The sequence below is a fragment of the Gambusia affinis genome, linkage group LG16, assembly GCF_019740435.1.
Source record: "Gambusia affinis linkage group LG16, SWU_Gaff_1.0, whole genome shotgun sequence".
NCBI lineage: Eukaryota > Metazoa > Chordata > Actinopteri > Cyprinodontiformes > Poeciliidae > Gambusia > Gambusia affinis.
The window spans coordinates 25,908,186-25,924,626 of record NC_057883.1 but is presented as its reverse complement, the minus strand read 5'-3'; the positions used below and the strand labels follow the sequence as shown (position 1 = coordinate 25,924,626).

The following is a 16,441-nucleotide window of genomic DNA, read 5'->3' as shown; positions in this document are numbered from 1 at the left end:
CACAAATACCAGGTTTGTTTTTCCCTTTATATTAATGTTTAATGTTTTTCATTTTTATTCATTTATTTTACAGAACAGTGTTAGTTTTGTCTTTGAGAGTCTTTACTTAAAAATGTATATTTCTGTAATAACAGCAGAATCGTCATCTTAATGTTTATTAAGATAAACATTATTATTTTAATAACATTAAGCTAAGACGGTTTTTATGCTTTTAGTCACATACCGTCATATTTCATATCTCACTCTTTTCCTTCTATTTTAGACGAAAAACTTTGCATTACTTAAACACTTTAGACGATATCTTTATTGACGTTTAGTTGTTTCTTAGATCTGTGAGGGAATTTCTCTGTAAATGAAGAAAATTTATTTTAGTTGAATAAATTAATTAGTCTAAGTGGCGATGGAGACAAAGTCAGGTTTACCTGAGTTGCGCCCTCCTCAACTGCCTTTTTTAACCTCTGTACATCTTCTATGAAAGGGAGATCCGTTTCCATAGCAACGGGACTTATGATGTCATAGGAATCAAGATACAAACAGAACTGGACAGCAGAGGGAAGCAAAAAGAAGAAGATGGAGAAACGAGTTTCAGTGGCATGCAAAGAAGAAATAAAGCTAATCTACAAAACTTAAAAAAACTGAATTATTATTTATTAATATTTAAAGTTACAAAGATTTAAAAAGTCACAAGTCAGAAAACAGAATCTATTTAACGTTTTCCTGACGTAAATTTGTGAATAAAATTTACTTCTGCAGATTATGTTGCTAAAATAAAGTTGCAACAAACACCGAGTCAACGCGCGCGCACACACACACACACACACACACACACACACACACACACACACACACACACACACACACACACACACACACACACACACACACACACGTATCTATTCGTCATTCATTCTAGTCACATGATTGTAATAAAACACTGAAAATACGTTAATTTTAGACTCTTTAGTTTAAAACAACTAAAAACATGAAATCGGTTTGACAAATTTCCTTTTGCTGAATTATGGAAAGTTTTTATGAGTTTTGGTGCATCTGGCTGGAAACATCCTGGTTTCTGTTGGAAAATCATTTTTATTTTTATTTTATTTCATCATTATTTCTCTTTGTTCAGACGGATTATTAATCTACATCTCCGTTTCGTTGACCTCCTTCCCTCAGAGGTCACAGAACTTTCATTTTAATAAAACGTTTTGATAACTGACTGCAATCGGCTGCTTTAAAACCCGACATTGTTCAGGTCAGTGAACACACCATATCTGTAAACTTTCAAAATCAGAAATGTATTCAGGATTAAACTGAGTGTTGGGGTTGCAGCGGTGGCCTGGGGGACAGCGTGGCCTGGAGTCCCATCACAGGTTCGATTCCCGGACCCGGTGACATTTACCACACGTCTTCCCCCCTTTCCTGTCATCCTGCTGTCATATAAGGAACTCTAGAGCCACAATAAAACCCCTGAGGGAGGAAGAATAAAACACATTTATTTAATTTTAGCACATGGCTGCAAGTTCTGGGTTTATTTTCACTGTTTGCTCAGCAGCTGACATTGAAACAACAAACTGCAGCCTGGTTAATATTTAGATTTAATAATGTGAAACTTCAGTGTGACAGCTGTTCTCTTTCTGTTCTTCCTTAATGTTACTTTATATATTAATTAGTGCTTAGTTTATCTTTGAATTTATTTTTATTAGTCTGACTTTTTAGTTAACTATTTGATGTGCACACATTTAGGTAACTTTATTTGTCAGTTCTATTTTGTTAAAGATTAATTAATTTCTTCCTTTAGAGTTCTTAGTTTCCTGTGGAAGTTACAGATGAGCTGCAGCTGAATGAGGTTCTTCCTGAGTGGGTCGGTCCATTTCTTCACCATTTGGTTTATAGTTTATTTTGACCATTTATTTAATGTTTTTTCTATTTGAAAGTTAGTTTAAATTTGATATTTATTTAATTTACAGATTTAATAATATTCTCACCAGTATTTGTTAGGTTCTTGTGTGTTTAGTTACCCCCCTGTGTGTGTTAGTGGTCTGATCAGCCACTATTTAAGTTCCCCTCATGTCTTATTTGGAGGTCAGTTTGAGCTTCAGTTCCTTTTGTTACCACCTGAGTTACACTTTGTTATGTTGACCTCAGTTTTTGGGCCCAATTTGTCATTTTTGAATTATTTTTGGACATTTTTTGCAATAAATTAAGATTATTTTTTGAAATTCTTTTACGTCTCTCTGGCTGGTTTATGCAAAACCCTCACATTCAGATAAAAGTAAAACATTTTGGTTTTCTAGAGAAACAGGTAAAGATAAAATGTTGGAGTTTACCTGCGGATTTGACTTGGCCAGATTCTCAATCTTGATCCAGGCTTCTTCTCGTTCTTTTGATTTTGCCTTTTCTCTGTTCAGCAAAACACCAAAATGTCTCAGATTTCATCAACCAAACTAGAAACACAGAAATCCAACAGCAGTAAATCATCTAAATGATGAAATTAAAGACTCACTTATTTTTCTCTGCCCTGAACTGCTGAGTGCAGTCGTCAAACAGTTTCTGGTTCATCTCCATGAAAAGCTTCAGAGCGTTGTAGATCAGGCCGTGGATGGTCCTGTCAAATAAATCATTCATTAGAATATTTAAAAACAAGAACAGAAAGTTCTGCAACACATTTATGCAAATTATCTTTCCATTTTCTGCTCAATTCATGATTCTGATTAATTTAAGGTTTCTAAACACTTTAAAGAACTAAATGAAGCCGACCCGTTTGGTTCGGTCCAGAACCAAACGGGTCCATGGCCTCCTGCTGTGGCTCGGCTCTCCAGAACCTTAATGACCCGATTACTCTGCTCAGGTGCTGCAGCAGAGGCTCATCTAGCAGTCACAGGGCAGCGGGCCCCCGGTCTGGACTTAGGGTCCGACTGTGAGAACTTTTGTTCAATTATGAGAATAATTACATTCCTGTAATTAAATAAGTTACAACATCAGCAGAAAAAAGGCTAAATTTGATCAGAAAGACGTCTTGAAATTATAAGAAAAAAGCTGTTTAAATGAGAAAAACTAGAACTAACTGTGTTTTTTATTTGTGCATTTATTCTATTAATGGGACTTTTTAGCCTCAAATTTCTACAATCGTATTCTGAAAAAAAGTCAAAACTGAGAAAAATGAATTCTGAGGGAATAAAAACATCTGAATATGGAGAAAGTTCAAAAGTTTAAAAGAAAAACTAAGACAACATGAGAACTGAGGGAACAGAAATGAACTGATTCTGCTGGCAGAAACTCCCCAGACTCAACAGCAGGGGGCGACGTGGCCTCACTTACTTGTTCCAGTGCGTCTTTGAGTTTCGGTAGAGAGACGGAAACATGATGGGCAGAATCTTTGCTGCGTTGTCGCTGATCAGACTCATGATGTACTCGTTGTTCCAGTAGTACAGGGCCCGCTCCGCCACCTGGTGGAGGAAAACAACACGTCGCTCAGTTTACACAAATCCAGACACTTCAGGGACAAAAACCCCAAATACAGACTGATTTCATCTTTACAATTCTGACTGGAAGCACCAAGAAGCAGCTATTAGAAAATTACATTTGATAAGGTTTAAATATGACACTGAATCACTGCCAAAAATACCGTAATTTTCTCAAGCTTTCGACCCTGCGGCTTATACAACGATGCGGCTTATTTATGAATTTTTTCTAACGGCCAGTAGGGGGCGCTGGAGCAGAAAAGGTAAGCCTGAGACAGCTGGAATATATCTGTAGAGGAAGACTAATGTAACATCGTGCTTTGTGCATGAATAAAATGAGTTTGAACAGACCCTCATCATGGAGAATGCAAGAAGAAATGCATATGATGCAGCTTTCAAGTTAAAATCAATCGAGCCGATAAAGAAGGAAACAGACAATGAGGAAGAAGACTTTCATGGTTTCAGTGAACAGGAGGAAGAGGATGACGGCTCTCCGTGACTTTTAACCGTATGTTATTTAAACCAGCCTGTTAGTGTTGTTTTGTTATATTGCTGCTGTTCAGAAAGAAAAGCTACGGCATATTATTAAAACTTTAAAAACACTTTCTGTGTACCGTCTTTCTTTGTAAATATCTCATGTTTCAATGTAGGCACATGCAGCTTACACACCAGTGCGTCTTATGTATGTACAAAATGTGTTTCCTTTACAAATGTAGGGGGTGTGGCTTATAATCAGGTGCCTCTATAGTCTGGAGATTACGGTACATCATTCATTTTTTATGTATTTTGTTCATTTATTGAGTTTTGCCCTTCTCTGTCATGAACATCATTCTCTGCGGTGGGGATAGTGGTGGAAAGCATTTTTCAAAAGGGGCCATGGTCCCCTCTGACCCATCTTTTAGGGTCGCCACTGTCCATGTCAAATAATATGGTGAAAGACCTGACAGTTGTTACTATTTTAAGACAAATTGCCATTGAAATCATGCTCAGCTGTGACATTAAAAAAACTTTTTTTTTAAACTCATCACTAAAATGTAGCATCTAGGAAAAATAATAAGGAACAAAACTTGGAAGTACAAATATTTCTTCTTTATCTGTTGTCTTTCTCAATTTATCCAGATTCTGGGAAACAAAATACTGAAATATGTTGTCATTGGTGTGGTCAGATCAGGCCAGGAAACCTTTTGGCAAGGCACAGCTTAACTTTTTTAAATGATTTATTTTGGATTTAATAATTTCTTGGGCTTTACATTAATGTCTTCATTGAAGGAGATCACTGTATATCTTTCTATGACATGAACATGATTCTCTGGGATGGGCATTGTGGTGGAAAGCATTTTCCAAGCAGGGCCATGGCCCCCTCAGACCCCCTTTTGGGGTCACCACTGCCCATCCATAATAATGACATAACATTAACTCAATCAGTGCAATTTATTCCTCTAAACTGTTCTATTTATCTAAATAAGTGGACTTCTTGATTGAACCTTTTTAATTGTGTTTTTCCTTTCGTTTCTCTCCCGTACCTGGAAGTGTGGGCTGGATACACACTTGGCCAGCTGCCGGAAAAGTGGCTCCTGGACTTTAACGAACTCCGAGGGCTCGATGACGTCCAGGATTTCCTCCAGCTCATTGAGAAACATCACCTCCTTTGGGCTGTGAGTCTTTGGCCAGTACTTTAGTAGAGCCATTACTACCTGTGGGGAGAAATGCAGAGCAGACCAGTTAGAAAGGATAAAGTGGCAAAACAAAAACGTACTTCTGCCTTTATTTATTGAACGTACCGGCTCAGTTAGTGTGCTGTCCTTTTCCAAAAACTGCACCACACAGTAGGCCAGCTGCACAAAACCAAACATTAAGAAAAGTTTGAATGTTTTCAGAAGAAACCCGTTAAGAACATTCTGGCCTGTTCAGCAACAGGTTGGGGCAGGACCTACCACCTCACAGCTTCTTAGAAAAACAACAAGTTGAGCTTTTATTGCTTCATGTTTTCAGTTGGAACAAACCTGAGGATGGTAGACACTGAGTGATTTGACTTTGTGCAGAGGCAATAAAACCTTCAACAGGAAAATCTTGTGCTCCTCTTTCAGTGGTAAGGCAAATCCATTGATTATGCTGAAGAAACAGAAAAGAGCCAGAAAAACTTTGAACTCTTTCAGTTATATGACAAAAATCCTTAAACTTTAGAGGAATGTCAATCAGAGAAACACTGAAAAGGAAACAGCAGGTAGATATTTGATGATCATGGCTTTTTGCTTTTTTCTCTATAACACAAATAAAACTGGAAAAAGATCAAAGTTGTGGAGAAAAGTTTTTTCACAAAGAATAAATTTCCACTAAAAAAGCTAGAAAATCTTTGACTAGAAACTAGATTTCTATTTTTTCTCAAATTTTTGAGATTAATCTAAAAACTGCCATTTTCCCCCAGAAATGTAAAATTTTTTAAACTCAAATTTTAGAAAATATGTGAGATTAATCTCAAAATTTCTGAGGTTTTTTTGTGTAACTTTTCTACATGATAAAACAGGATAGAATATTTTCTACTATGAGAAGATTTTAATTTGTCATAATTTTCCCCCTAATTAAAAGTAAAAACCTTTATTGCAGGTTGTGAAAAAGTAACGCGCCACACTTTAGACACACCTGATCTACTCTGGGTTTTCATTAGCCATTAGCCGTTAGCATCAAAAGAAACAAACAAACACTTGATTTGTGTAATTACTCAGAGTTTACTTTTGGTCTGCAGTGACTGAACGAATGTTTTACCTTCCAAGTATTTCCAGTAGTTCAGCTATCCCGTTATGATGCTCCGTTTCATAGATAAACCTGTAAAAACACAGGCTAATGCTAGTCATGCTAACCCAAACCAACGATCTGTTGGAGTGAGGAGCAGCAGGAAACCGACCTATAGAAAATGTTATTGATCTGTTTTCTGATGTACGCCCTCAAGCCCAGAAACTTCCCGTAGATCCGGTGGAGGGTTGTTTTCAGGAAGTCTCTCTCTCTGGGATCCTCGCTGTCAAACAGCTCCAAGAGCTGCAGAGTCAGACAGAAAGCACAGTTTTAGTCGCAGTGCCTTCTGTGTTTTATCTTAGAGAAATGTTGGCTGTACCTGCATAACAAATTTCTGATCAATGTATTTCTTCGCTATGTTGGGCTGGAAGTCGGGAGATTCTAAAAACCTAAGAAAAAATTCATAGACAAGCTGCAAAAGAAGAGAAATGCATTTAAAATCTAGAAAAGAGAAAAGTAACTTTTCTATCTACACATACTGACAGAAACTAAGATTTTTATTTGTATATATAAACTAAACATATCTTTCCCAATATCCTCATGTCAGTAATTTCCCCATATATAGATATAATTTTCTGAATTAGTCTCGTCTTGCTTGACTTTTTATTTCACTTCTATCTTATTCATCAACAATAAGGAGTTCAATTACTCACTTTAAACAAGCTGCTATGTCTTGAAAGTTTGTTTTTGTCTCATTTCAAGTGAACTGAGATATTTGCACTAGAAATTAGACCAAAACCACTTGGAAAGATTTGGTGTTTTTGCAGTGAACAAGCATCAATTTGCATGACAAACCACAGACTGCAGAACATTCAGGTTAAAACTAGTAAGAGTCAATCTGGACCTGCAGGTGGGGCCACGCCGCTTCCAGCGTCGGCTCGTCCTCCTCGGGATCAAACTCCGCTCCGGTTGGGTTGGACGACGGAGGCAACGTTCTGAACATATTCACAGCAAACTGAAAGAAGCAGCAGCAAAACAGGAAGCATACTCCCATCAGACCTTTTCATTATTTACCTGCAGTAGTTTATTCTAAGGAAACACAAAGACCTGATTTGTCAGCCTCCCTCTCTTTATCCTAACCAGGTTCCTACAAGCACCCTGGAAGGTTTTCCCCTCCATAATTTAACAGTCTTGTGTTTCTGCTGTTTGTCACCTGACTCCCCTGTGAGCCGCCGCCGCTGCACAGATCACAGGACGACGCAGACGGCCCACAAAAACACTCAGAGCTTTGTTATAACGAGAAGACAAGCTGCAAAGGTAGGCTGCAGAGTGATAACTCTGGACGCCGAGATCAGAGCGGCTCAGTGGGACGGAAAAACTAACAAAGAGTTTGGATGATTTGGGGAAAACTACTGGAAACACTGAATTAAGTGCTTCAGATTATTTTTATGTGGATTGCAACCTATCCAACAAAATCTTACCAAGTAATTTGGTTTATCTTTAGTGCAAATACTTTACTACACTGAAAGTAAAACAAAAACTAAGTAAAAAGAAACTGATCAGCAACTTGTTGAAAGTCAATAACTTGTTAATTTTGATGAAAAAGGACTTCATCCATCGGCACATTTATTCAGGAGAAATAATGGGACTAGTACGTTTCTTCAAATTTAAGGAACTGTTGACTTTAAACAAGATCCAATATCTCACCAAAAATTAGTGCAAATAAAATAAAGTAAAACTGAGACAAAAGACTTGAAATGAGACCAAAATGACTCAGTAAGAGTTTCTGTTTCTGCACCATTTAACACACAGGAAACCTATCCAACGTGGTTTTGTAGTGCATATCACCCAGCAGGCCACTGCGACCCGAACGAGACCCGAACGAGACCCGAACGAGACCCGAACGAGACCAGAACGAGACGAGACCAGAACGAGGTCAGAATGAGACCCGAACGAGACCAGAACGAGACCCGAACGAGACGAGACCAGAACGAGGTCAGAATGAGACCAGAACGAGACCCGAACGAGACCCGAACGAGACCAGAACGAGACCCGAACGAGACCCGAACGAGACGAGACCAGAACGAGGTCAGAATGAGACCAGAACGAGACCCGAACGAGACCCGAACGAGACCAGAACGAGACCCGAACGAGACCAGAATGAGACCAGAACGAGACCCGAACGAGACCAGAACGAGACGAGACCAGAACGAGACCCGAACGAGACCAGAACGAGACCCGAACGAGACGAGACCAGAACGAGGTCAGAATGAGACCAGAACGAGACCCGAACGAGACCCGAACGAGACCAGAACGAGACCCGAACGAGACCCGAACGAGACCAGAACGAGACCCGAACGAGACCCGAACGAGACCCGAACGAGACCAGAACGAGACCCGAACGAGACCAGAATGAGACCAGAACGAGACCCGAACGAGACCAGAACGAGACGAGACCAGAATGAGACCAGAACGAGACCCGAACGAGACCAGAACGAGACCAGAACGAGACGAGACCAGAACGAGGTCAGAATGAGACCCGAACGAGACCCGAACGAGACGAGACCAGAACGAGGTCAGAATGAGACCCGAACGAGACCAGAACGAGACCAGAACGAGACCAGACCAGAACGAGACCAGAATGAGACCAGAACGAGACCAGACCAGAACGAGACCAGAATGAGACCAGAACGAGACCAGAATGAGACGAGACCAGAACGAGACCAGAATGAGACCCGAACGAGACCAGAATGAGACCAGAACGAGACCCGAACGAGACCAGAACGAGACCAGAACGAGACCAGAATGAGACGAGACCAGAACGAGACCAGAATGAGACCCGAACGAGACCAGAACGAGACCAGAATGAGACCCGAACGAGACCAGAATGAGACCAGAACGAGACCCGAACGAGGTCAGAACCAGACCAGAACGAGACCAGAATGAGACGAGACCAGAACGAGACCAGAATGAGACCCGAACGAGACCAGAATGAGACCAGAACGAGACCCGAACGAGACCAGAACGAGACCAGAACGAGACCCGAACGAGACGAGAACGAGACCCGAACGAGACCAGAATGAGACCCGAACGAGACGAGACCAGAACGAGACCAGAACCAGACCAGAACGAGACCAGACCAGAACGAGACCAGACCAGAACGAGACCAGAATGAGACCAGAACGAGACGAGACCAGAACGAAGTCAGAACCAGACCAGAACGAGACCAGAATGAGACGAGACCAGAACGAGACCAGAATGAGACCCGAACGAGACCAGAACGAGACCAGAATGAGACCCGAACGAGGTCAGAACGAGACCCGAACGAGACGAGAACGAGACCCGAACGAGACGAGACCAGAACGAGGTCAGAACCAGACCAGAACGAGACCAGAACGAGACCCGAACGCGACGAGACCAGAACGAGACCAGAACGAGACGAGACCAGAACGAGGTCAGAACCAGACCAGAACGAGACCAGAACGAGACCCGAACGAGACCAGAACGAGGTCAGAACCAGACCAGAACGAGACCAGAATGAGACCCGAACGAGACCAGAACGAGACCAGAATGAGACCCGAACGAGGTCAGAACGAGACCCGAACGAGACGAGAACGAGACCCGAACGAGACGAGACCAGAACGAGGTCAGAACCAGACCAGAACGAGACCAGAACGAGACCCGAACGAGACGAGACCAGAACGAGACCAGAACGAGACGAGACCAGAACGAGGTCAGAACCAGACCAGAACGAGACCAGAACGAGACCCGAACGAGACCAGAACGAGGTCAGAACCAGACCAGAACGAGACCAGAACGAGACCAGAACGAGACCCGAACGAGACCAGAACGAGACCAGAATGAGACCAGAACGAGACCCGAACGAGACCAGAACGAGACCCGAACGAGACCAGAACGAGACGAGACCAGAACGAGACCAGAACGAGACGAGACCAGAACGAGGTCAGAACGAGACCAGAATGAGACCAGAACGAGACCCGAACGAGACCAGAACGAGACGAGACCAGAACGAGGTCAGAACCAGACCAGAACGAGACCCGAACGAGACGAGACCAGAACGAGACCCGAACGAGACCAGAACGAGACCAGAACGAGACCCGAACGAGACCAGAACGAGACCAGAACCAGACCAGAATGAGGTCAGAACGAGACCAGAACGAGACCCGAACGAGACCCGAACGAGACCAGAACGAGATCAGAACGAGACCAGAACGAGACCCGAACGAGACCCGAACGAGACCAGAACGAGACGAGACCAGAACGAGGTCAGAACCAGACCAGAACGAGACCCGAACGAGACGAGACCAGAACGAGACGAGACCAGAACGAGACCAGAACGAGACGAGACCAGAACGAGGTCAGAATCAGACCAGAACGAGACCAGACCAGAACGAGACCAGAATGAGACCAGAACGAGATGAGACCCGAACGAGACCAGAACGAGACGAGACCAGAACGAGACGAGACCAGAACGAGACGAGACCAGAACGAGACGAGACCAGAACGAGACCAGAATGAGACCAGAACGAGATGAGACCCGTACGAGACCAGAATGAGACCAGAACGAGACGAGACCAGAACGAGACCAGAACGAGACGAGACCAGAACGAGACCAGAACGAGACGAGACCAGAACGAGACGAGACCAGAACGAGACCCGAACGAGACCAGAACGAGGCCAGAACGAGACGAGACCAGAACGAGGCCAGAACGAGACCAGAATGAGACCCGAACGAGACCAGAACGAGACCAGAACGAGGTCAGAACCAGACCAGAACGAGACCCGAACGAGACCAGAACGAGGCCAGAACGAGACGAGACCAGAACGAGACCAGAACGAGACGAGACCAGAACGAGACCAGAATGAGACCAGAACGAGACCAGAACGAGACGAGACCAGAACGAGGCCAGAACGAGACCAGAATGAGACCCGAATGAGACCAGAATGAGACCAGAACGAGACGAGACCAGAACGAGACCAGAATGAGACCAGAATGAGACCAGAACGAGACGAGACCAGAACGAGACCAGAATGAGACCAGAATGAGACCAGAACGAGACGAGACCAGAACGAGACCAGAATGAGACCAGAACGAGACCAGAATGAGACCAGAACGAGACGAGACCAGAACGAGACCAGAACGAGACGAGACCAGAACGAGACGAGACCAGAACGAGACGAGACCAGAACGAGACGAGACCAGAACGAGACCAGAATGAGACCAGAACGAGATGAGACCCGTACGAGACCAGAATGAGACCAGAACGAGACGAGACCAGAACGAGACCAGAACGAGACGAGACCAGAACGAGACCAGAACGAGACGAGACCAGAACGAGACCAGAACGAGACGAGACCAGAACGAGACCCGAACGAGACCAGAACGAGGCCAGAACGAGACGAGACCAGAACGAGGCCAGAACGAGACCAGAATGAGACCCGAACGAGACCAGAACGAGACCAGAACGAGACCAGAACGAGGTCAGAACCAGACCAGAACGAGACCCGAACGAGACCAGAACGAGTCCAGAACGAGACGAGACCAGAACGAGACCAGAACGAGACGAGACCAGAACGAGACCAGAATGAGACCAGAACGAGACCAGAACGAGACGAGACCAGAACGAGGCCAGAACGAGACCAGAATGAGACCCGAATGAGACCAGAATGAGACCAGAACGAGACGAGACCAGAACGAGACCAGAATGAGACCAGAACGAGACCAGAATGAGACCAGAACGAGACGAGACCAGAACGAGACCAGAACGAGACGAGACCAGAACGAGACGAGACCAGAACGAGGTCCGAACCAGATCAGAACGATACCAGAATGAGACCAGAACGAGACCAGAACGAGACGAGGCCAGAACGAGACCAGAACAAGACGAGACCAGAACGAGACGAGACCAGAACGAGGCCAGAACGAGACCAGAATGAGACCCGAATGAGACCAGAACGAGACCAGAATGAGACCAGAACGAGACGAGACCAGAACGAGACCAGAATGAGACCAGAACGAGACCAGAATGAGACCAGAACGAGACGAGACCAGAACGAGACCAGAATGAGACCATAACGAGATGAGACCCGTACGAGACCAGAATGAGACCAGAACGAGACGAGACCAGAACGAGACGAGACCAGAACGAGACGAGACCAGAACGAGACCAGAACGAGGCCAGAACGAGACGAGACCAGAACGAGGCCAGAACGAGACCAGAATGAGACCCGAACGAGACCAGAACGAGACCAGAACGAGGTCAGAACCAGACCAGAACGAGACCCGAACGAGACCAGAACGAGGCCAGAACGAGACGAGACCAGAACGAGACCAGAACGAGACGAGACCAGAACGAGGCCAGAACGAGACCAGAACGAGACGAGACCAGAACGAGGCCAGAACGAGACCAGAATGAGACCCGAATGAGACCAGAATGAGACCAGAACGAGACCAGAATGAGACCAGAACGAGACGAGACCAGAACGAGACCAGAATGAGACCAGAACGAGACCAGAATGAGACCAGAACGAGACGAGACCAGAACGAGGCCAGAACGAGACCAGAACGAGACGAGACCAGAACGAGACGAGACCAGAACGAGGTCCGAACCAGATCAGAACGATACCAGAATGAGACCAGAACGAGACCAGAACGAGACGAGGCCAGAACGAGACCAGAACAAGACGAGACCAGAACGAGACGAGACCAGAACGAGGCCAGAACGAGACCAGAATGAGACCCGAATGAGACCAGAATGAGACCAGAACGAGACCAGAATGAGACCAGAACGAGACGAGACCAGAACGAGGCCAGAACGAGACCAGAACAAGACGAGACCAGATCAGAACGAGACCAGAACGAGACCAGAATTAGACCAGAACGAGACGAGACCAGAACGAGGCCAGAATGAGACCAGACCCGAACGAGACCAGAACGAGGTCAGAACGAGACTAGAACGAGGTCAGAACGAGACCAGAACGAGACGAGACCAGAACGAGACCCGAACGAGACCAGAACGAGGCCAGAACGAGACGAGACCAGAACGAGGCCAGAACGAGACCAGAATGAGACCCGAACGAGACCAGAACGAGAACCGAACGAGACCAGAACGAGACCCGAACGAGGTCAGAACGAGACCAGAACGAGATGAGACCCGAACGAGACCAGAACGAGACGAGACCAGAACGAGACCCGTACGAGACCAGAATGAGACCAGAACGAGACCCGAACAAGACCAGAACGAGACGAGACCAGAACGAGACCCGAACGAGACCAGAACGAGGCCAGAACGAGACCAGAACGAGACCAGAACGAGACCCGAACGAGACCAGAACGAGACGAGACCAGAACGAGGTCAGAACGAGACCCGAACGAGACCAGAACGAGGTCAGAACGAGACCAGAGCGAGACCCGAACGAGACCAGAACGAGGTCAGAGCGAGACCCGAACGAGACCAGAACGAGGTCAGAACGAGACCCGAACGAGACGAGAACGAGACCAGAACGAGGTCAGAACGAGACCCGAACGAGACCAGAACGAGGTCAGAACGAGACCAGAGCGAGACCCGAACGAGACCCGAACGAGACCAGAACGAGACGAGACCAGAACGAGGCCAGAACGAGACCAGAACGAGACCAGAACGAGACCCGAACGAGACCAGAACGAGACCCGAACGAGACCAGAACGAGAACCGAACGAGACCCGAACGAGACCCGAACGAGAACCGAACGAGACCCGAACGAGACCAGAACGAGACCAGAACGAGACCCGAACGAGACCAGAACGAGGTCAGAACGAGACCCGAACGAGACCAGAACGAGGCCAGAACGAGACCCGAACGAGACCAGAACGAGGTCAGAACGAGACCAGAGCGAGACCCGAACGAGACCAGAACGAGGTCAGAGCGAGACCCGAACGAGACCAGAACGAGGTCAGAACGAGACCCGAACGAGACTAGAACGAGACCAGAACGAGACCAGAACGAGGTCAGAACGAGACCCGAATGAGGTCAGAACGAGACCCGAACGAGACCAGAATGAGACCCGAACGAGGTCAGAACGAGACCAGAACGAGACCCGAACGAGACCAGAATGAGACCAGAACAAGACCAGAATGAGACCCGAACGAGACCAGACCCGAACGAGACCAGAATGAGACCCGAACGAGGTCAGAACGAGACCAGAACGAGACCAGAACAAGACCCGAACGAGACCAGAATGAGGTCAGAACGAGACCCGAACGAGACCAGAATGAGACCAGAATGAGACCCGAACGAGGTCAGAACGAGACCAGAACGAGGTCAGAACCAGACCAGAACGAGACCAGAACGAGGTCAGAACGAGACCCGAACGAGACCCGAATGAGGTCAGAACGAGACCCGAACGAGACCAGAACAAGACCAGAACGAGGTCAGAACGAGACCAGAACGAGGTCAGAACCAGACCAGAACGAGACCAGAACGAGGTCAGAACGAGACCCGAACGAGGTCAGAACGAGACCCGAACGAGACCAGAACGAGGTCCGAACGAGACCAGAATGAGACCAGAATGAGACCCGAACGAGGTCAGAACGAGACCAGAACGAGACCCGAACGAGACCAGAATGAGACCAGAACAAGACCAGAATGAGACCCGAACGAGACCAGAATGAGACCCGAACGAGGTCAGAACGAGACCAGAACGAGACCCGAACGAGACCAGAATGAGACCCGAACGAGGTCAGAACGAGACCAGAACGAGACCCGAACGAGACCAGAATGAAACCAGAACGAGGCCTGTGGATGTTGACAGTCAACCAGGTGGTCAAGTTTTTCACTACGACTACAATGGTTGCTGCTGGTTTCACCTTATGTGAAAGGTGAGGGTACAAGTTGCCATAATTAATAAAATAAACTTTAGAAAGTAAAGCTGACATTCCACCGTAAAACAAATTCACCAAATCTACTAAAGTTGTGTAACTGAAACGGGTCGGATCCTTTTTTCCATTTGTCCCTGAACAGTCGGCGGCCTACTGACCATGTGCACCACCTCCGGGTAGATGGGCTCCGTGATGACGTTCCTGTTGTGGGTGATGTACTCCACCATCTCGCTCAGGGCCGCCCGCTTCACCTCCTTCCATTTCAGGTCACTCAGGGGGTCAGAGAGGAAGTCGAAGAGAACGCAGCACTGCCGCAGCTTCTGGATGAACAGCTTCTCCTGTTCTGCTGGAGCCACGTCTGCAGGAGGACAGGAAGAGGAAAATCAGTCAGGGAAAACTCTGCAGCAGAGAAACACGACGCAGTTAGAACAAGACAGTTTGTTGGTACAACCTGAGCTAGCAGCAGCATGTAGGTATGAAATAGTAGGAGTCCCAGGACTGAGCCTTGTGGTACTCCATATGTGATTCCTGCCTGTTCTCATGAGAAATTAAATGGCATTTGCAAGTAAATATTAGTTTTAGGAATCAGCGATTGACCATTAATCAGATTTTTAAAAATGGGCACATTCTGCAGATTTTAACATCTTGTTTTAGAAATATTTTAAATTAGGGCTGCAACGATTCCCTTCATTTTGGAAAATCGCTGATCAGCCGATCTTATCCACCGATGTCATCAACCTCAGCAAAGGTCTGAAAACCAACCACTGCGCGTTTCTTTCCTCCCGTTGGAGGTTTGTCTGACCAACCAGGTCACGTCTGCACATTTGCAGCTAACGATAGCCGCCCTGTTGTTGCCAACTCAGCAACTTTCAGACCTATTGAGCAACATTTCAGACAAAAAAGAAAATGGCATCGGCCAAATCCGGAATTGGTAAGTTAGTCTTTTTAAAAGATCGCTCAGTAACTGCGTTACTTGAAATGATGCAGACAAATAATTAAATAAGAAAAAACAAACATTTTATTGCCTAAATTGTAATAATACAGCATCTTTATTGAATTTGAACCAGGTGAAGCTAAAACTTGAGGAGCTTGGGATAAGACATATTTAAATATCTTAAATGCAAAATACATTTATATTTATTTATTACTTACTGTTTTGAATTAAGTTTTTTCCAATAAATGGCTATTTTTAATGTTTATACTCCAGTTAATGATTAATCGATTAGTAAAATAGTTGATGCTTATTTCAACAAGTGATTAATCATGATTAATTGATGAATTGTTTTAGCCCTAATTCAAACCAATTAAGTGAAAGTATGAGTTACCCTGGAAGAAAAGCAACGTGACAATAAACTGGTGAAAACTTCAACAA

The 16,441-nt window shown here is 45.3% G+C and overlaps 1 protein-coding gene across 6 annotated transcripts in view; it reads right to left on the bottom strand.

Annotated features, from left to right (window-relative positions):
- Positions 1-16,441, bottom strand: part of ppp2r5ca (protein phosphatase 2, regulatory subunit B', gamma a) — a 45,345-nt gene that overhangs the window by 2,606 nt on the left and 26,298 nt on the right. For 2 of the 6 annotated variants that reach the window (XM_044142477.1, XM_044142480.1), the window contains 12 exons: positions 15,228-15,427; positions 7,096-7,206; positions 6,571-6,663; positions 6,364-6,494; positions 6,225-6,284; positions 5,465-5,573; positions 5,243-5,296; positions 4,985-5,155; positions 3,319-3,446; positions 2,504-2,605; positions 2,328-2,400; positions 423-539 (listed from right to left, as the gene is read on the bottom strand). In XM_044142477.1, coding sequence (XP_043998412.1) covers positions 423-539; positions 2,328-2,400; positions 2,504-2,605; positions 3,319-3,446; positions 4,985-5,155; positions 5,243-5,296; positions 5,465-5,573; positions 6,225-6,284; positions 6,364-6,494; positions 6,571-6,663; positions 7,096-7,206; positions 15,228-15,427 — 1,349 coding nt within the window. The other 4 variants (XM_044142479.1, XM_044142483.1, XM_044142482.1 and 1 more) reach the window with 3 other exon arrangements.